At 26.4% G+C, this 23718-nt stretch overlaps 2 protein-coding genes across 2 annotated transcripts; both read right to left on the reverse strand.

Annotated features, from left to right (window-relative positions):
- Positions 1-21016: 21016 nt before the first annotated feature.
- Positions 21017-21601, reverse strand: LOC124930585 (protein FAR-RED IMPAIRED RESPONSE 1-like). Its single transcript, XM_047470918.1, has one exon. The coding sequence runs from the start codon at positions 21599-21601 to the stop codon at positions 21017-21019; it is 585 nt and encodes a 194-aa protein (XP_047326874.1).
- Positions 21602-21865: 264 nt separating this feature from the next.
- On the reverse strand, positions 21866-23086 carry LOC124930586 (protein FAR1-RELATED SEQUENCE 8-like). The gene has a single exon (XM_047470919.1). It carries the CDS (start codon positions 23084-23086, stop codon positions 21866-21868), a length of 1221 nt encoding a protein of 406 aa, XP_047326875.1.
- Between the last annotated feature and the right edge of the window lie 632 nt (positions 23087-23718).

The following is a 23718-nucleotide window of genomic DNA, read 5'->3' on the forward strand; positions in this document are numbered from 1 at the left end:
AAATATTAAATTTAATTTATCAAATAAAAATTTAAAATAGTTAGTCTAGTCTTCGTGTGCATCAACTTTGAATTTAGATACCTTTAATTGACGTCATTTCCAACTTCAACATTCAAAATAGACACTGGAATTTCAAGGAATTACAACAATTTGATAGAAAAGTTAGCAACATAACCAACAACAAAGATAGACACCATATTTTGAAGAACAACTCTCATAAAACTCTCATATTTTGAGGAAAATGTAATCTTTCTATTAATTTCAAGAAGATTAAAAAATGAACAAATTTATATGTGGGTATCTCTCATATTAAATCAATCAATTGTCTTCTTTTTGTTTGCAATTAAAATTTAAAATTACATTTATTTAGTTCTTCTTTTGTTTACTGTCAAAGTTTCAGTAAGAAAAAGGTAATTCCTTTATCATTAGTAACCAATGTAAATAAAGTATATTCATATCAACTTTTAAAAACTCATCCAAAACATTAAGAATTTCACGTTACATAAAACAAGAAAATTAAAAAGAAACAAGAAACATAAGCAGAAGATGGACGACTGTTTGTGTGGAACACATCCCATATTAAGAACATATTAAGAAGAGAAGATATTGAAATAAATGACCTCCAAAATACTAATTTTGCCCTAAAATTTCAATAATTTGATATGGATTCCCCTTTACTATATTTCTACATGAGCCCTAAGAGATTTTAATGAAGAGGACAAATCATCATCTTAAGAGAAAGCACAAATGGGCATTTAACCTTTGAATTTTGTAAGAAAGAACAACTTATATTAATAAGTTTTAAATAGTAACTAAACCAAAAATATATAGCAAGTTAAAATCAAGTAAATAATGAAGAATTAAAAAATTCTGCAAAATTTAAATATATTTATTCTCACAAAATATCTCAACAAACTATAAATACTTTAATTCCTTAATGCCAATAACACGTTTTCCATTCTAACATCTATAACTTATATTATTCTTAATTAACGAGAAAACCGTACTAAAATAATATGTATTGAAAATTATTTACAACCGGTTTTTTTTTATATTTTATTTTTTTTTTATATATTTTTTACTTTTTATTTATTTTAATTTTTAATTTTTAATTTTTTTTTTCTTTTTTTTCTTTTTTTTTCTTTTTATTTAATAATATATAATTAAAACATATACTATTCTTGTTAACAAAAAAAAAAATAATAATGAATTCTCTTATGATTATGGTGACAGGAAACAAACCAATATTAAAATGTCTATGCATAATATATATAGTTGAAAAAGAATGTTAATATGCATAATATATATAGTTGAAAAAGAATGTTAATAGATAATTATAACTAAAACTTATAAAAAAAACTTTATATTTTACTTTTAATAAAATCAATTATTAATAATTTTTTTAATAATTAATTAATATTTAAAATTTAAATTATTATAAATAATCTTATTTTTTTTATTTATATAAAATTAATTCATATTAATAATTAAATATGTTTTTAAATTTTAAATTTTGAAAATTTTATTTTAAAACAAAACCTAAGTATAATCTTTAATAATATGAAAATTTAAAATTAATTTAAAATTTTCATTTTATATTTTTTTCCAATTCTTTCAAAAAAACATATATTATGATTATTGAAATAAATGTTTTATAAAATAAATAAATATTTTAAAATAATATAAATTCTATTACAAATAAAATAAATTCAAAAAAAAATAAAATAAATAATAATTTTTATTTTAGTTTTTTAACAAGTTTAATTTATTTTTATTAAAACTAAAAAAATATATATTTCTTAAAACTAGATAAAAAAAATATTAATTAAATAATAATAATTTTAAACATTAATATGATTGTATTACAGTTAAATATCTATAAACAATATTTATTATTTAATTTATTAAAAATTAATATTATTAATTCAATATTTTGCAATATTTGTTTTATAAATTTTAAAACAAAACAAAATATAATAATTAACAATAGATAATAATTTTCTTTTTTAATTTTGTGTATAATTTTAATTTTATATTATTTATAATTCTTCTGAATCAAAAATATATATTATGATTATTAAAAAAAATTATAAAATAAAAAAAATGTTTTAAAATAATATATATAATATTTGTTTTTATTATTTATCAAAATAAATAATAGTAATAATCATAATATAAATTTTATATTTAACTTTTTTATAATTAATTTTTTTTTATTAAAATAATTAATTAACACTACATAAAACATAATTTAATTCAATAATAATTATAAAACATTAAACTGTATTATTTTATTATAGTTTATACAATAATAAGTTTTATAAATTTAATAATATTTTATAATTATAATTAATAAATATATTTTTAAATAGTTAGTATATTAATTAAATTTAATTATGTTTGTATAAGTTTTTTCAGAAAAGTGTAGCTTTGAGAATTTTAATTTGTTAGATTTTTTTTAAATAAAATATTATTTTTAAAATAATTTTCATGATTTTTGAATTTTTTTAAAATTAATTAAAAATAATTAATTCTGAATTCAATTTTAAATAATATGGAAATTTGCGATAATCAAATCACAATTTGATTTATTATAAATTATTTGTTTAAAATAATTAAACATAATTAATTTAAAAGATTATTTATTTTGAAACATAGTAGCTAATTGATTTTTGAAAATTAATAAAGCATATGTATACGAACGTGTTGGCTAGAGTTTTTATTAGTTCGTAATTTGGTGATACTCGGGAAAATGCTTTCGCATTTGAGCCTCCGTACCCGTTTGAAAAACGATATTTACTTATAAAATTGGTTGTATAACATTTGAGTTTTAACAAATTATTTTTCTGGTATTAGTCACGTTTCTAGATTGATTTTAACGTTATTTAAAATATTGAAACAACAATATTTAAATGCTGGTACCTATTATTGATGATAACTAAGAAGGATTATACCTAAAGAACATCAATCATTTTTAAGGGTGTTAGTTTAGAAAGAAACATCAAAGAAGACTTATTCAAAATATTTTTGTGTGGAAATATCCCAAAAATGTTTCGAAATCATTTACTAATTACTTGGGATTTTTAGAAAATGATTTAGGGTTACAAAATTACAAAAATAATTTTGGATTTTTAAAAGTGGAATCAGACCTTAGGACCGGAGTCCTAAGCCCTAGGTCCATTTTTATTGGTTAGGGTCTAAACACCCTCGGTCCGGGTCGAGGCTCGGGATCTTCGGTCGGGGTGCCATAGTTCATCGGTCTAGGTGCTAAGGAGTCTTAGTCCTTGGATGAGATTACCGGTCTGGGTGTATAAACCTATCGGTCTTGGGCTAGCTCGGAGCTAAGTCATTCGGTCTCGGGTATAAGAATTCTCGGACCTGAGTCGAGACTCCTCAGTCTTGGGTGGAGGTTATCGATCCTACGTTCAGGGGTCCTCGATCCTAGGTTAGGCTTCTTGGTCATGGATTGGACCTCTCGGTACTGGATGTAAAATTCATCGGTCATACCTCTCGGTCCTAGCTCAAAAATATCGATCGAACATCTCGGTCCTAACTCTAGAACATTGGTCGAACATGTCGGTCCTATATGATTTCTCGATCCTAGGTCTCGGTCTGAACCGATGATTATCGGTCGGACCTCTCGGTCCTAGGTCAGACCTCTTGGTCCTCAAGAACACCAAAGTTATAGATTTTATAGTTTTGATTTAAACTTGAATTCTTTGATAAAAGGGTTTGGGTAACTTCTCAAAACTCCTAGGAACATGTTGATAAACATCTCAAGATATCAATCAACCTGGATAATGATTAAATCGTTCAAAACATTTTGTGATCAAAATTTGAATTTTTGATTTTAAAGCTCTTTTGAGAAAAAAAAATGAACTACCCAATAGGGATGTTCAAAATCCTTATATCATATATACTTGATTGATATCAAAACAAGAACACTGTCCGTTCTTTTGACCAAATCAAAAACTCAAAAATTTTAATTATTTTGAAAATTTTGATTTTGATCAAACATTATCTAAACAGTTGTCCAACATGATTACAATCATGTTGGGATGCTTTCAGGGCTGTGATTCAAGAGAATTAGCCCAAGAATAGAAAATATATTTTTTGTGATTTTTAAAATTCAAATTAAAGTTTTTTTTGTTTTAGGTTGATTGGTTGCTTCTAACATATCCAGAAAATTTATAAATGATTTTAGGATCGATTTCCAACCATAAAACACCATAAACAGCAAGCATACAAGCTTATTCAATTTAAATAAAAAAAATTCAAATTCAAACTGTAAATATGAATTAGAGGGTGATTGGAATTTTACCAAGGATTGAAGAACACTCCTTGATCCTTAGGAAAGGTTTTTGGGATGCTCAGATCTAACCTTTAAGGCTTTAAACGAAAACTCGGAATTTCCATAAGCTTTAATGGAGGATATTTGTAAATTTTCGATTTTGAAGATAGAGAGTTAATCTCTTACCTTCATATTGATTTAGGGGGCTATTTATAGCTACCCGAAGTCGGTTGTGGGCTTTAAGTGGATTGAATCAGCCAAAATCTATTTATGGTATATTGGCTATTCTTCCTCAACTTGGCCGGAATAGGGATAAATCTTTCATATTCTTGTAAGAGAAATGATCAATGTGGTAGGGTGATCATTCTGCCTTTCGAATCAGTCGAAAGGATTGACTATGAAGGAAGTTCCACTTTTGAGAAATCAAAAGTGGATTTGTTATTATCCTTCCGGCGATAGCGATGAGGAAGAGGATCAAGGCGCAAAACGACGTTGTTTTGTGTGTGTCCTAGCGTTTTGTCAGCGGTCCATTCAACGTCGTTGGCGTTTGGGTGTTCCGTTAGCGATTTCGCTAACGGGTGTTAGCCAATCGTCTGGTTCTCGGTCGCGCGCATCTTTAGATACAGTGGGCTACGCGGGCGCGCTTGAAACGTTGGATGAAGATCCAATGCTCATCCAGCGGACGCGTTTTCGGTAGAATTTTGGCTACACCCATTTACGAATTTTTTATTTTATTTTAAAGCTTAAGGGATTGTTTGAAATTTATTTTTCTTTCACCCTTTTGACTTTACTTTTGATCTTTTTAAATACACAAAATAATAAAATAAATATGGGAAATATTATATCAGTTTTTTTTAAATATTTTAGAGTTAAATAAATGATTTTGGGAGATAAAATAGGTAGCTCATTTTATCTTAAATTATTTATTTTAATCCCTTAATTTTTTCTAAAATTATTTTAAGATAAATGAGTACAACATTTATTAGATTTTAATTATCACAATAACTAGTTTAATTAATCGTTTGTTTTAATTGAGTTTTGGCAATGGAGTTAATTATTTTGATTTTATTTATTCAAAAATAAATTAAAATAATTTTATTTATTTTATAAATTTATTTATAGATTTTTAGTGTTTACAATATTATATAAAATATGAATTTTTATTTTATTTTATTAAAATTTTACAAAAAATAATTATTTTAAACATATAAAAGAATATTAATATTTAATTCATAATTGTAATATTTTTTGTCTTTAAATATTGTTTTAATATATATTTGTTTTATAATAAAATATATATTATATTTATATTTTATGTTTTATTATAATATATTAAAAAATATGTATAATACTTGAATAATTATTATCATTTTTAATAGGTAATGTTTATTTATTTTTAAATAATTTATAATTTCTAATAAATTTGAAAATAATTTTTTAACAAATATTATCGTATATAAATAATTTAAATATTTCTTATTTGTTTTTATAATTCTTTGTTTAAAGATTTATATTTATATATATTAATGAAGGAGGTTAATCTTAAACATATTATATATTAAGTACTACTAATTATAATATTAATATCATAATTAAATTAATTGAGCTTTCTCCCTGGCAGGGAAAGAGGCACAGCAAGATGAGGGGCAGGGACTGCGTAGGCAATAACAAGAAAGGACTAGTCGAGATGAAGGGACACTTGAATTGTATATAAAGATCAAGGGCAAAGAAACTCCATATTGATTATTTATTTATAAATGTCATGTATATAATAAGTTAACATCATTTAAAATTATTTTCTTTTTTATAATTTTATCAATAATTAGTCACAAATGGTAAAGTTTGTAAGAAGAGGTACAAAATACCAACTGGTCTAGTAAATAACCCCAATTTAATAATTATGTCAATATTGTTTGTCTTAACACTTTTAGCGACAATCATTTTTTTTTGTCGCTAAGGGTGTAAATCAGTTGAGTCGAGTATTATACTACTCGAACTCGACTCAATTTATATTATATATACTCAAACTCAATCTAGTATCAAAATTGATACTCGACTTGTTAACCTTTCGAACTATTTCAAATTGATGTGTTTCTTTGCCTATAAAGTGTAAGAGATTTGTTATTTTGATTGTGAGAGATAAATGAGGAGATGAAGATTTTGAGGAAAGTGTTCACATATAAGAGAATAAAATTTTAGGTTCTATATTTTATATATAATATAATCTATTATATTTTATAAGATATAATATAATATATATTAAATATATATTATAATATATACTATAAATAAATATTTATAATATTGATAAAATGAGCTACTCGAACTAGAAATATAAAGTTAGAACTTGAATCGAATTTTGACCGAATTTATTACGAGTCGTTTAACTCGTTTACACCCTTAATTGTCAATATGGTTGAGGACGGTAATGTTGAGTGTGACAACGGAAGCAATAGCTATTGCAGGCCACATGATGACCTTATGTTGACAATATTATAAAATAGGGCAATAGCGACGATAGGGATGATAATGTCTATTGTGACAACGGAACGGGATAACATTACGTTTAACCACGGTTACTTGTATTAAATAGACTGCAATATTATAAAATAGGGAAATAGTGACTATATTTATCGTCAGTATTAATCAATTGAATATCACTAAAGGTTAATAACCACAGTAAATAGACATGTACTACTGGTTTCGTAACTAAAATATAGCTACGGAATAAATACCGTGGCTAAAAAGTGGCTACAGAAATAAATTACCAAATGTTGTAATTATTCAAATAAATTATCATCGTCGAATGTACATAAATTACTATTTTTTTACTAAATCAAATTACCTATAAAATGTTCAAATTATATAAAATATAATTTTCTAATATTGAAATTAAATCATTTCATTATCAAAATCATATATTAAGATAATAATAAAAAAAACACCGATTTCAAATTGGCAAGATAATAAATGAGACAATCATAGCATAAAAAATCATCATAATAAATGACCTCGCCTAAATCAAATGTGGACATGTTGTTTACCTTTCCACACCTTTGATTAGGCACTCTAAAACTAAGGATTATCTTCAACCTAGGAATAGGTTCATCATCTGTGATGGTTGTGAAAAGCTGAAATAATATAGAAACTACAGGTTAAACAAAAGAAATGAAACGAAAAGGGATAAAAACTCACGTTGGAGCTTGTGTCTACTTTGATATCTGTAGGAATATTCTTGTTTTTCAACTGGGTATTCACATCAGTTAATAACATAGTTCTTTTTTCTTTGTTCTAAATGGAGTAATAGCGTAGAGTACATTCAAATGAAAACTTAAATCTCCGATTACAAACAATGAAACCTGCAGAATCATGCATATAATGTAATCTCAAATCATGTGTTTTATTAGTATGCATAAATTAACCACTGTAAACCTAAAACGCTAAAAAGAACATGAACGTTGTTTCTTATTTACTTAATAAATAGTTATTCTATTTATTGTTTTTGTTTGACTAATAGTGACAGTAAAATTATACTATAGCTAAATTTTGTCGCTATTAAGTCATTTTTACTAGTGGAAAATTTCTTGCTTCAACTAGAAGAGATTTAACTTTCGAGATAATCGCAGAACTGAACAATTGGAATCCTAGAGTGTTTGCATAATCACAACCATTGCATTCTTTTGGTTAGAGGGACGACACTTATGTATATGTATGTGCATGTGTTGTCAAACTGAATGTAGGTCCGAATTCTACTTTTGGGCTGCAGAGGACCACTTTCCTTCTTTAGTTTTCTTTTTCAAACTGAAAATCGAAATTTGAAAACGCCTTAACTATACTTATAGCTGAGCCTTAAGAGATGAAATTTTCCTAACATGCATATTTAGACAAAATTAGATCAAGAGGATGTTAATGAAGAGGACAAAGCATCATCTTAAGAGAAAGCACAAATGGCCTTTTGACCTTTTAATTTTGTAACAAAGAACAACATATATTAATTATATTTGGTTTAAATAGTAACTAAACAAAAGTAGTATTAAAGAAAGGGGATTTTATGTGTAGGGGACATCCATATCATTAATCAACTCTTCATCAATAATTATTCCGATGATGATTGACAAAGATAGAAAAAAATAATTTTAGAGCTCGGATAGAATATAGTGTTTGAGGTTCCTAGTCAAAACTTTATGTTTAAAAAAAAAAAAATGTTTTCATTTTTATAATAGTGTAAACTATCAAGTCCAAAAGTTTGTAAGGATTAATTGAAACTTAAAGTGAAAAAAAAAATCCTTTTGATTAATTAAATAGAGAAAAAAAAGGCATAACTAATTTGTTTTTTTCTAAATACACATGGAAATAAAACAGATTTTTTTTAGATTAACAAAATTCTAAAAATATAATAAAAGATAAAAAAAAAATAATAATAAAAAAAATAAATAAACAGAACGATATCAGCTGTCCACCTTCAAGGCCAATCCGACGCACCAGGATGTGCAATTCAAGCCGTCCAAGTGCTTGGATGATCCAATGTACCGCATCTCACCACATTTTTTCTATCATATCCGTCCACGTTATAAATTGATTCAACCCATAAAAAATCTAAAGTTAAAATATTGGCTTAATCTCAACCTTAAACTTTAAACTACGTGATAAATTCACCGATCATTAGATCACCATCGATGATATGTTACCACAAACGTTATTCTCCGACGTATCACAGTTGTTTGTCGTTGCCATATTCATTGTCGGAAAAATGTGTTCTTGCGATTTTCTTCATTTCTAATTCTTGATTTTACAAAATCGTCGACGTCGCCATATTCATTGTCTAAAAAATGTGTTTTTGAGATTTTCCTCTTTCAAATTCTCTCTTTTACAAAATAGTTCAAATTTATCATTTTTAGAATTTATTGGGATAAAGAACAATTTTATTTCTTCAATAAACAACTTGAATTTCAAAAAATTAGTTTGAATTAAAATTAATTTGTGAAGTCGTTTGTAGAATTGTTTTGGTCAATTGAGCATCATTTCTGAATTATATCCTAAGATTTAGAGAAGATAAAATCAAGTAAATAAAGAAACATAAGAAATGATAGAGAAAAGAAATTTGGGAGAGGAAATTTGATAAGAAATGACGTGACGGCTCTCTGATTAGTAGAAAAAATAACAAAATTTGTCTCTCTTCTCTCCCTCACACTTTATTATTTGTCAATTTAGTGATGACACATCATTCTCTCCCTGTTCCATCTCCCAAATTCTTTTCTCCCTATCACTCCTCTTTAAACATACTCCAAATTTTGAAAATATTTTTTTCTCTAAAATATCTCCGAAAAATTATAAATACTTTAATTCATCGAAGTCAATAACACACCTCTCAATCATAGCGGATGGGACCAATATTACCCTCTAGGCCCATTGTTTTAATTAATTAACTAATTCTAAGTTTCTCCCAAAAACTTAGATTTTGCTCAATATTTTATCTTATGTTCTAAGAATTTAGTATGTTTTTTCATAAATTATTATGTATTAGACACTCTTCACTACAAAAGTGCTGGTCGATTTTATCAGTGAACTACAAAAGTGCTGGTCGATTTTATCAGTGAAGTTCTAGAAGAACTTCATCAATACTCAATCCTCATATGAGACATTTAAACCATGGAGTGTAAGCCACACTTTTCGGTGTAAGCCACACTTTTCGTTGGAGTCCGCAACTAAAGGTACGAGGATATGAGAAGAAGTTATTGTATATTTTTAAATTTTTTTTTTTTTTTTTTTTTTTTTTTTTTTTTTTTTTTTTTTTTTGTATAATACATACCTTTTAATTCTCTTTCTCAAAATACTTATATTTTCTCTCTAAATCTATTAATAACTCCATCAATTATCTTTTAATTTCTCTAATCCTATTAATATTATTTCTCTGTTTAAACTCATTAATTACTTAATTTTATAAATATAAAATAATAATTAAAAATTAATAATATTTAATTAAATAATTAACATAAAAAAAATTAAATATTATATATTAAAATAACACACATATCTTATTTTTACTTATATTTATAAATATATTATATATAAATAAAACTACACAAATTAAATTAAATCATTTAAATAAATATTATAAATTAAATAAAATATTATACACTAAAATAAAAATAAATTACATCAACACTAAAATAAAAAAAAAATACATTCAATAAAAATAAAACAAAATACTTTATTTAAAAATAATATATATAAGAAATAGAAAATAAAATACGATTGTATAAAAAAAATTAAAATTTGTAAAGATTTTTTATTTTCGATGGCATAAAAAATAAATTTATAAAAAAATACGATTGTATAAAAAATATATTAAACAATGGCATAATATATCAAACATTTTGTAAAATTTAAAAATTTGATAAAGCATTTTTATAAAAAAGTTTTTGTATATATTCATTTTATTTTATATATAAATTTATTTATTTTAATGTTTGTATAATGTATTTTGTTTTAATTTTTATGTAATGTATTTTAATTTTGGTGTATATTATTTAATTTTAGTTTATAATATTTATTTGAATAATTTAAATTAATATGTTTAGTTTTAATTATATATATTAAATGTGAATAGATAATTATAATAATTATATTTTACTTTTAATAAAACCAATTATAAATAAAAATAATAATTAATTATTATTTTAAATTTAAATTATTATAAATGATTAAAAAAATAAAATATTTATTTTTTAATTTATTTAAAATTAATTTATATCATTAATTAAATATTTTTATAAATTTTGAACCAAATTTATTTTAAAACATAACCTAAATATATTCTTTAATTTTAATAATGGATAATAATATTTATTTTAAATTTTCATTTAATTTAATTTTATATTTTATATGTTTTCCAATAAATAATAATAATAATATTATTAATTTTTATTAAACTTTTCAATTTCAATAAGTTTAATTTATTTTTATTAAAATTAAAAATATATATTATTTTTTAATTAAATAATAATAATTTTAAACATCGATGCTATTTTATCAAGAAACATATTTAATTTCTAATATTTAGAATTTTAATACTACTTATCTATTAAAAAATTGTTATTTATATATTTTAAAACAAAATATAATAATTTTTATTTTTCATTTTTTCTTTATAATTCTTTATAATTTTTTTTTCTAATTCTTTTTAAAAAACAAAATATATATTATGATTATTTAAAAAAATTAAAATATTAAAAAAATATATTTTCAAATAATATAAATATTTTCTTATAATTTTTCAAAATAAATAAATAATAATATTAATTTTATATATAACTTTTTTTACAATTAATTTTTTTTTATTAAAATTAAAAAAATTATTACTAAATACAAATAATTTAATTAAATAATAATAATTTTAAAACATTAACATGTATTATTTTGTACAATAATAATTTTTATAAATTTAATAATATTTATATATTTTTTAATAAAATAGTATAATTAATAAATATATTTTTAAATAGTTAATATATTAATTATTTTAATTATATTATTTAAAATAGGAATTTATTTTTTATTTTATTAAGCTTTTACAAAATTTTAAATTTTATTTATAATTATATTATTTTTTTCTTTAAATATTGTTTTAATATATATTTCTTTTATTATAAAATATATATTATATTTTTATTTTATGTTGTATTATAAATATTAAAAAACATGTATAATACTTGAATAATTATTATAATTTTTAATAAGTAATATTTATTTTTAATTTTTAATAATTTTTATAATTTATAATAAATTCGAAAATCAATGATTTTAACTAATATTTTTTTATAAAATGAGTGACATTGATATTTTTTATTTTATAAATGTCACATAAATAATATAAAAAATAATAAGTTAATTTTTGTATAGTGTTTTAAATTGTGAAATTTAATAGAAGAGGTCTAAAATATAAATTGAATTGGTTCAAAAAAAAACAGTACTAATTTAATAATTAGGTCATTTATTTTTCTCTTAAAACTCTTAACTACGGTAATTTTTTTATTGTCGTTATGGTTGGCGACGGTATTGTCAATTGTGGCTAAAATAATGACGAAGGAAGCAATAGCTACGGTGGATGAGTTTTTGTTGGTATTGACATTTAGCGATGAAAATTTCAATCTAAACTAAAATATCCAAAATTTCTTGCAAGGACATTCAAGTTTGGAGATAATCGCATAACTGAACAATTGGAATCCTAAAGTGTTTACATAATCACTGTCTATGCATTGGTTCAATTAGTATTAATTATTTTTGTTAGATATGTTGGAATATTTGAGTACATATATTATTTAATTATTGTATATTAATTTTTATTATAATAAAGATTATAACCCAATTAATAAAGCGATGTATAAAAATTATGAACTTATTTAAACATCTATAATAAATATGGGGATATATTTGTTTAGAAGAAGAAATACCATTTATTATTTTGTTGATGGACCAAATAATAAATGAGTATATTAGGGATATGTTAACTTACCTATTATGTTTCTCTCATCACACAAAAATGTTTATGTTCATTTCTCAAGAACACTCAATAAGGCAATGCGATAAAGAACACTTAAGAAGGCAAGGCGATAGAGGGTTGGAAGACTTAATCCCATCCACATCAAACATTCCGATCAGATCCATAACAAGAAGATTAAAAATCAAGAGAAGATCCAAAGAATAACGAAGAATGACTTAATGAACCAACTTAATGAATCGTTCTTCACTCATTTCCGCAACTAAAGATTATCTCAATTTATCGACATGAGTACTATTAAGATTATAGAACCAAAGAATAAATAATTAGATTAACGAATCTATCTAACAAGTGGTATTAAAGTCCTCTTTATGTCTATCTATTGAGATTTAGGTTTATACGATTTTTAAGAATATAAACAGAAATTTTTTTATATGTTCTTGATCTAATTCGACTAGAACTGATAAGATAAGACATATATGATTAATGAATTAGAAATGATTGTGATGATATATTGTTATAATCATGTTATATGATTATGAAATAATTATGATGCGCAGGTAGAAGATGAACAATTTATATTATATTATATTATATATATATATATATATATATATATATATATATATATATATATATATATATATATATATATATATATATATATATATATATATATATATATATTAAGAGAAATGATTAAGTGAGGGAATTTGGTGAGAGAATTTGATGAGGGAATGACTTGGATAATCTTATTCGCTTAAAAAATCAAATAATTTCTCTTTTTACTCTCTTTCCTCCCACTTTTACATTTTACATAATCTTGATACCAACTTATTCCCTCACCAAATTCTCTCACCAAATCATTCCTCATATATTAATTATGTATAAGTTTAACTAAGAAATTAGAATAATATATAATTAGTGAATATATACATTAAAGAGTCAAATACTAAGGAAAGATGGATAGGTTTTGTTTAAAAAATTGTGATTAAATTCTCTAAATATAATATATATGATATCTAATTAATTAGAGAAATTTATGGTAAAGAAGTTGAAATATTTTTGTATTGTATCTCTTTATTTATTATTATTATTTAGAAAATTAAGGAGATATTAATTAATATTATATATATATATATATATATATATATATTTGATTTAGAGTTATATATATTAAGAATTATTTATGAATTTAAGAATTCATAATAATTATAAGGAAATTAACTCAATTAATTAATAAGGAAATTGAATTTTAGAATACTCATTCTAATGAATGAAGGAATTCAGTTTAGAATAATAATTCATTATTATAATTAATTTAGGAATTTATTTTAAAATAATAATTAAATAATGACTAATTATTGATTAAAGAATTTATAAATAATTCATTATTATAATTAATTAAAGAATTCATATTTTAAAATAATAATTAAATAATGACTACTTATTAATTAAAGAATTAAAATAATAATTATTATTATTTTAATTAGTTAAAGATTAAGTAATATTTATCTTGAAATAACTATTAATATATTAATATATTAGTATACAATAAAGAATAAATTAAAATATTATATATACAATTAAGAATAATTTAAAATATTTTATAGAAATAAAGATGAAATTATGAAATAATGTAAATTATGAAATTTAATATACACATGTTTATATATACTTAACATATTTATGAATATTATTATTTTATAAATATTGATTACATTAAGTACACATTAAAAATTAAATATATATAAAAAAGTGAGTGAATTAAGGGCTCAAACTCAAGAAAGAGAGATAAAAGCTCTGGAGATACGATCAGTACCATTGACACATCACAATCGACGGCACAATCAGCACGGTTGGCACAACACAATCGACGGCACGATCGGCACGAACGACACGATTCACGAAGTAAGTGTCGATAACCCTATATCTCTCAGAATTTCGTTGGTAGCTTTTTCTGGTGCTTATTTCCTGATTGCGAGCGTCGGTGTGTTCTCTAATCTTTGGTGTTCTCGGATGTTGCCTTTTGAAATGATTTTGTCGCTAAATCTTTAGGGTTTCTGAATTGCCCTATTTATGTATTTACTCTGCTTTATTATTTGTTCTCTTCTTCAACAATGGGGAAAAAGAAGAGTAATAAAGCTAAGAAAGTCAGAAGAGTTTGTTACGAAAGATCTCAAGGAGTTTGCTGAAGAAGTCATTCAAGAAAAACATGACAAAAGAAAAGAAAAATCAAATGTTGTGGAATTTTCCTTTTAAAATTTAAATATTCCAATGAAGTAGAAGAAAAGTACATAAATGAATGAGAAAATATGGTGGTAGGGAATTATATTGAAAAAAACAGAGTATCATTCTCAATCACTAAAGAAACTTTAATGAAATAGTGGAAGGAAAATTGGCTGAAGAAGATCTCTGCAAATATTCATGATCTTTACTTTCTTCAATTCGAATTTGGATGACATTCTGGAACATGGGCATACATATATTGGATCCAACTATATGAATTTGGAAAAATTGTCTGAAGATTTGAACATGTTAAGTAAACCTAAGAAGACATCATAAATATGGTTCAAGCTTTGGAATATCCCTGTACACATGTACAAAACAGAAGAAATTAATCATTTTGTAGGGTTATTGGGAAAATCATTATACGTGGACCCAATAATAGAAGGAGGAGAGCATTTTTCCTTTGCTAGAATTAGCATAGATGTGAATCCTCGTAGCACATTGCCGAATAATATAACAGTGGTCGACGGAAAAGGAAAATGTAATATCATGGGAATCACTTATGAATGGAGACCGGATAGTTGTGCATTCTGCAATACTTTCTATCATGTCAGCACGAAATGTGCTCAAACTATGGAAGATGAGCAGAAGATATTAAAAGGCCAAGAAGAAAAAAATTAGGAAAAAAAAGGGAAGTCTGAAAACAAAAAGCAAAATATGGAGGAAGAGAAAGAAGAAAATGAAGAAAGCAATGAAATTGAAGAAAATATATTAAGAGGGTTTCTGTTGAAGAAGAGAATAAAGGTAGCAATGAAACAGAGAATGAAGAAGATGAAAGAAGTTGATTCTCAAACAAGTCAAGTTGTAATACAGGAAACCATAGTAGAGGATACTCGCACTAGTAAAAAAATTGATTTTTAAGGAAAGCATAAAACCTCGGAGAAAGAGCAAATACTCTCGCAGATATATTTCGCCGAGGGTGATAAATACTCTTGTAGCGTCTCGGTGATAAAACTGTCGGTGAAAGGAAAATAAATATCTGCGAGAGCATTTGTTGCTCTCGGAGATAAGTTATCAACAAGAGCAATTAAAGACTCTTGAAGAAAATGATAAATAATTACCAAGAGCTTTAGAAAGCCACTTGGTGAAATTTAACATATATTTAGTATCGTATATCCCCTCTCTCTCTCTACTTTCTCTATTCCTATTTATCAAAACACTATCATATGTATGTCTCTCTCTTTCTTTATTCTTATTTATCAAAAGTAGTATCAAGTATTATCTGTCTCTCTCTACTTTCTTTATTCTTATTTATCAGATGGAAGGTAAAACAGAAGAGGAAAGAAGAAAGGCCATGAATAATGATTATTTCCAAATCTAGATGTGTGCATTACACCAATATCGCACAAACGTGTTATTGTTATGCTAACTAAATCTATACAAGAAAGACGAAAGGAAGAGGATAAATAGCATTTCCGGAGAAGCACTCAAATAGGAGGTAGCTTAGCTTTATAGAAAATTTGTTGTCAGACTTACAAAGCTAATCCAAAACATACGATGATACAATCATACTAAATTTGCTCATAGTCTAAGGATCTGTGTGGTTTATGATATGAATAGAGCGGGGGAAGGAAATGTTACTTCGATAAAGACTTGCCTCTTGGTGCGACCGTTGTAATAATTGATGGAGAAATCAATAATGGAATATATGGTGGCCAGATTGAGCCCTGCGGTCACGACCTTGAAAGACAAGTCCGTTGTTTCAGAACCTGCACCTCATTTCCTTCTTTCATTTCTCCCTTTTCACTTGGCTGATCCTCGTTCTTACTTGTGTGAATTTTTTCTCTATTTTGATTTCAAACATAAAATAAAACACAATTTCAAAACGTGAACTAATCGATAGTAGAAGCAACAAAAACAATCAATAACCTTGGATTCTAGGTTCGGACTTTTTATAGGTTCAAGCTTCACCTCTTTCAGCTTACCATGGACAACCAAAGGATTGATGATATCTACTTCATCTGCACCAATCTTTTCTACAAGTTTCAAAACAGTTCCTACAATAGAATTATTCGTTCAATGATGCTCTACTTCAGCTGAATACTACATTATTGTCTTTATCGAGTCGATGTGCACATGAATATGATTGATACATAGTTGCAATAAAGGAGATAAATTAGACGATATTTCAGAAAATGTGAGAAGTTGAATTGATGATATAGAATCCGTAACCATATGTACCATCGTTTCATTTAGCATTTTCAAACTATAAACAACTTGTAGATGTCAACATCTTTCATATTACCACAACACATAATATCTTCTTAGCTCAATTTGCAAGGAAAACTATCCTATGCTTTCAAATATACAACTGATGTTTGAAACAATTCAAAATTCAGCAGCTTGTCCTAGAAAATTGACATGAAAAGGAAGAGAAGGTTCTCACATTGGCATAGAAGTTATATGACAAATCCACAAGATAAGTAATTTCGTAGAAAGTTAATGACATGAAGATAGTTTTCAAGTGGTGTAATGAACTTCACTTGAATCAAAACCTTAAATCACATATGGTAAAAGGAAGAAATTGCAGCCTTCAAACTAACCAGTATACATGGATACTGAAATGAAGAGGTATGATGATTCTTTCTTGCTTAAAACTAACAACTCTTCAATGTATTTGCATAATTTCTTCTATTTAGTTAATCGTTGATTAAAAACCTATTGAAATTATAATTCCATAATCAAGGTCAAGAGAGATGATAATCAAGCTAAAGAAGATATAAAACCATACTAGAGGGGCGCGAAATTGAGATATTGTTGGAGAGATCCAAGCAATTTTGGATTTTGGGATTTCGATGCAAAGTTGCGAGATTGAACTAAACCGGAATCGGAGGGTGCGCGATGGATGTCGGAATCAGAGGGCGCGCGGTGGAAGATGTGCGGTGAATCGGAGCGAGCTTTGTGAATCGGAGGAAGAACTTTGGAGCTTCGTCTAAAGGAAGAAAGGAAATCAGAGTAGAAAGAAAGAAGAAACAAAGAAATTAGAAGCGTAGGCGTTAGTTAATGAATTAGGGCAAAATATATATCAACGAGAGAAGAAACTAATTGCGCTCGGAATTAAATGTTGTCAGCAAGAGCGAACTGCTGCTCTCGATGAATTCAACAAATATCAGCGAGAACGAAGTATTGCTCTAGGTGAAATATTTATTTCCGAGAGTTTTCAATAGCTCTCAGTTGTTGTCCTCGGTGATTATGCCTTTTCTACTAGTGTCGGAATAATCAAGTTAAAGTAGATGTTACCAAGGTTGTTGCAGAGGATACCATAGATGAAGCCGAAGGAAGCAAAGACAAGAATCCTGAGACTGATCTAGAAATTCAAGTTGAGAACAACAAGGTGAAGAGCCCAAAAATCCTGGAAAATAATTCTTTATATCAAATCAGAACGATCAAAATGAGAATATACAGTATTTATCAAACTCTTAAGTTCATCCCTTTTTCATTGTAAGATGAAGGACAAGGGGAAGACATATGTTGATACAACATGTTGGTATAGAAATAAAAATTTTGATTGGGATAATTAGAATTTGATACAGTTTATAATATTTGTTTGTATGTTTGATTGTTACTAATCATTTTCTTTAGGGTCGTTTGATTGTCATCCTTAAATCATAGCTAATGTTTGTCTAGCTTTGATAATTGACCCTCCCACTTTTGAAGTTTTAATGAAATGATTTTAGCCGTTTCCCTCCAAAAAAAATTAAATATTGAAATATATTTAATGAATTAATATAAAAACAGATAAACAATAAATATATACATTTAATTTATAACTTAATTAAGGTATTCATTATTTATGTTATTTAGAAGAAAGAGAAAGAAAATATTCATTATTTTTTATTAATAATAATTTATAATTAAAGAATAAATAAAAATATCAATAACTCTTTATTATATTTGTCAAGAAATAATGAAATAAAATATGATATATCAATTAATATAATAATTGATAAATTTAGAGTTATTTATATCTTTTATGGAAAATGATACAGAGCGATAAATTTGGGCGGAAAAAACGTAGGGAATAACATGGCATAGTTACGTGTCAATTTTAATTAAATTATATCTTTATTATTCCGTTACTTTTTCTCTCTCCTAAACCCTCTTTAATCTTCCGTTATTATATCTTTATTATTCCGTTACTTTTTCTCTCTCCTAAACCCTCTTTAATCTTCCGTTACTTTTTTTCTCTTCTAAATCCGGTTATCTCTTCCCGTTTCTTTCTTTCTCCCTGTTTACACAAAGTGATAGCTCAAATCCACAGACTCACTAAAAATCATTTTTGATTCATTCTTCGTCCGAAATCATTTTCGATTCATTCTTCGTTCGATTCGTTCGTTCTCGCACCTCGTCGTTTATCCTTTATTTCTGACTTCCGCTTTCGACCTAACAGAAATATTCATCCACCGATTCTGCCGCTTCAATGTCTTCTGGCGCCGACCGATCAGAAAGGTTACTTTTATTTGGTAGATCTATTGTTTCTGTATAGATTCTTTGTTCTTTCGTTCGTTTTGTGTATATTTGAAAGGTGTATCGAATGTATTGATAATCTGAAATGATTCATTGTAAGGATTTAGCTGCTTTTGTGTGAATTTTCTGTATAAATCATTTGTTTTTCTTTGTTTTGTATAGATTTGAAAGGTGTATCAAATGTATTGATAATCTGAAGTGATTCGCTGTAAGGATTTAGCCGCTGCCATTAGAGGACATTAGTGTTGATATGTTTGAGAAGATGATGCTCCTTCAATTTTTATGTATTAATTGAAAACTATTGTTAAACTTCATCTTAAACCTTTGATATTATATGAGACCTTTGATATTATATGAGATTGTTATTAAATTGAGAAATAAAAGCAGACCTACAAGATCTGAATAATAGAGAAGGAGTCAACATTAAGTAGTTTTATCGGTCTGTCAATCTGAAGGATTCAATGTAACTCCGACCATCAGCACAATATCAAGTGTTAAAACTCAAGAAGCACAATATCAAGTGTTAAAACTCAAGAGAGATAAAGTAAAAAGAGAGATGAAAAGATATTGTTAAAAGGTGGAGCAGTAACAAAAAATTTTTTTAATAATTTTGTTTTGAAATCGATCTCACTTGTTGTTAGTAGAGCTTTCCAGATTCCAATTGATAAATAGCATTGCAAAGTACATGGTCCTTACGGGGGAATACAAGACATCTTATATTTGGCATGACTACTAAACTTGGAAAGTACTACCCATTATTTCCACCTTAACCTCAATATCAACAAACAAACAATTACAAATCTTACGAGGACATTAACGTCATGATGGACATTCAACAAATCAATCAACCTTTTAATGGTGGACCAACAGAGAAAAATAATATAAGAAGACAAAAGACCTCTATTTACATCATTCCAATCCCAATTACTTAATAAATATAGAATATGTTGACATAAACAATCTGACAAAGAACAGTCTTACAAGAATTCAAAACCATAAACAATGTTATTTATAATTTAATCGCAAAAACTTCCTAGTTAGATGAATAATTGAAGATAGATGAATCAACAAAGGTGACTTGAGTTCACCATTCTACTAACATCTCCACAAATGAGGATATGTGAGTCTATTATAATTGATTCTGGGCACATTCAACTCTGATTTGTAGAACATACAACTGGTTCTATTACAACCTAACCAAAAAAGAGTAGATTAATAAAATTATAGGCAATTGAAGTTGAAAATGATAAATAAAAAATTGAATAAATTTAATGTATATGACTTACATTTTGACTGGACTGAGTATCGAATGTCTCAATTGTATGGTTCAAAACGAATATCTCTTCTTGCTATGATATATTAAATTCAGTATTATTAAAAAACTTATAATCAATAATTACTAAAAATACAATTCATACCTTTTTCCGACGTTTGGCCACCGTATTTCTTACAATTTGTTCAAGTTTGGATTATTTTCTTTTCGTCGGTGGACGTCCACGAGACCTAACTTTCAATGGGCTGTGCAAACTCTTCGCAACTCTACTTTCATTACCCTCCATAGAATGAATTTCATTAACATCCATTAACCTCTGTTTTGTTTCTTTCAGCATCTCCTCTACAATCAATAAATTTTCGTCATTTTTTGACCCGAGATCTGAGACTTCATTCCACAATGGTTGAAGTCTATTTTTTCTTCGTTTATCCTCCTCAATATGACATGAGTCATCATAAATATTGGTGATTCCCTGATAATCACGATTAACATTTTTCCTCCATCTATTTAGAATATATTTGTCAAGAACTATAGAGACTTTTAGTCGGAAAAGAATATAAATCAAATGTCTACACACAAGTCCTCGAAATTCAAAAAGGCGACACAGACACTTCATCTCACACTTTGACTCATTATAGTGCACCAAAAATGGAATGTCCTTTCCATCTGCGCCTCCTTTCCTAAATATTGTTTCCACCACTTCAAACACAGTAGTGGACCCTTCTTGTTTCACTAATGAGGTGTTACAATACATCAAAGCTCTAATTTCATTTTGAACCATCGTGAATATTTTGTTGGTGTAGATATTCTGAAACTATTTCTCAATTGAATAAGCACTAATGACCGGAAAACAAGAATTGTAAGACATAAAATCAGAAGCTTTTTCCTTTTCAATCTTGCTTTTCATGGCACTGTCATATTGTTCAACAAACTGTTTTAACGTTTTTTTTGAATGAACATATCCATCAAAAAATGCATTCATACTCTCACTTCTTTGACTCGTTGACATCCCAGCCCAAAATTTATCTTTCACAAAAGCTGGAAGTCACTTATGACGGATTTCATATAAAGAATTCAACCAATCATTTCCCCCCAAATTGAATTCTTCAATGAATTTGTTCCAGTTAGTCTCGCATTCGTCAGACGTCAATGAATTGTACACAACATTCTTCAAATTTTTCTTTATCAACTTGTATTTAGCATGACTACTAAACTTGGATGGAAATTTTTTCATGATATGCCAAAGACATAAACGATGATGAGTGTTCGGAAATACTTCAAGAATGGCAATTTTCATGGCTTTACATTGATCAGTAATAATACCTTGTGGAGCTCGACCTCCCATGCATGTCAGCCATGATTTAAATAACCAAATAAAAGTTTGTGAATCTTCTTTCGAAATCAAACCACATCCAAGCAACACAGATTCACCATGATGATTTGTTCCAACAAATGGTGCAAAAGGCATGTCATATGCATTAGTTAAATAAGTAGTATCAAACGTAATAACATCTGAAAAATACTCATACGTAGCCTTACATCTTGCATCAGCCCAAAATATATTTCTTATTCGACTATCATCATCTACATCAATCATGTAAGAGAAATTTGAATTTCTATTTTGCATACGAGAAAAATAATTATTCAAGGCTTCTCCATCACCATTCCCAAGTCTCAATCGACGTGCCTCAATCACATATTTTCGACACTTTCTCTCATCAAATGACAAGTTTTCAAAACCACCAGCTTCAACAACAAATGATTTAAAACTCTTACTCAATGTAATTCCTGCTTGATCATTCAACTCTAATTTTCTTTTCGTTTCGGAATCTAAAACTTTATTACACCTAAAGTGTCTTGACTTCCTTGGACTTAATGGATGATTGTGTTCAAGTTGCATACTTGTAATTTCAAATAAACCAACATTCTTAACCATGATGTTAATTCGTTCTTTACAATCTGTTCTGCTAGAAGTTCTAGGATAAAAAGTATTTTTTCCTTTACTAATAGACTTACGTTGTTTAGAGCATCCTAAGCAAAAATACCTTTGTTGGCCATCATTTCCTTTTTTTGAACTTTGTTTGCAAATTCCAAAACCAACACCTTGTGCATAGGACTTGTAAAAATCACGCAGTTCATTTTCTAATGAGAAAAGCATCCCAAGTTGTGGAGTTTTGACTTGATTTGTTGTTGACGAACCACCCAAACATTGCACATCACTCTCATTCAATGACACACTTTCTGATCGGTCGGTGCCGGAAGACATTGAAGCGGCAGAATCGGTGGATGAATATTTCTGTTAGGTCAAAAGCGGAAGTCAGAAATAAGGGATAAACGACGAGGTGCGAGAACGAACGAATCGAACGAAGAATGAATCGAAAATGATTTCGGACGAAGAATGAATCAAAAATGATTTTTAGTGAGTCTGTGGATTTGAGCTATCACTTTGTGATAACCGGATTTAGAAGAGAAAAAAAGTAACGGAAGATTAAAGAGGGTTTAGGAGAGAGAAAAAAGTAACGGAAGAATAAAGATAAAATTTAATTAAAATTGACACGTAACCATGCCATGTCATTCTCTACATTTTTTCTGCCCAAATTTACCGCTCTGTATCATTTCCCATCTTTTATATTATATTTGGATGAATAATCAATCATGTTATATTACAAATTCGAATATATATACATATTTCAGTCTTTATGTATATATTGTATTGATTGATATTAAGAAATATTTTAGTGATTAATAAAATTACGATTAATTGTTTTGTGTTATAAGCATATGGAATTTATGCGATTTTGATACATAAAACAATATTAGGATTTTCGGTATTAATAACACATTCAAAATTGGTACAATTTTATGCCCACTTAAATTTGTAATTATGCGGTTGTTAAT

This window comes from Impatiens glandulifera, chromosome 3 (assembly GCF_907164915.1).
Source record: "Impatiens glandulifera chromosome 3, dImpGla2.1, whole genome shotgun sequence".
Lineage (NCBI taxonomy): Eukaryota > Viridiplantae > Streptophyta > Magnoliopsida > Ericales > Balsaminaceae > Impatiens > Impatiens glandulifera.

Coding starts and splice junctions, on each gene's coding strand:
- LOC124930585 (XM_047470918.1), bottom strand. CDS start 21,601: ATGGTTCAAAATGAAATTAGAGCTTTGATGTATTGTAACACCTCATTA.
- LOC124930586 (XM_047470919.1), bottom strand. CDS start 23,086: ATGTCTTCCGGCACCGACCGATCAGAAAGTGTGTCATTGAATGAGAGT.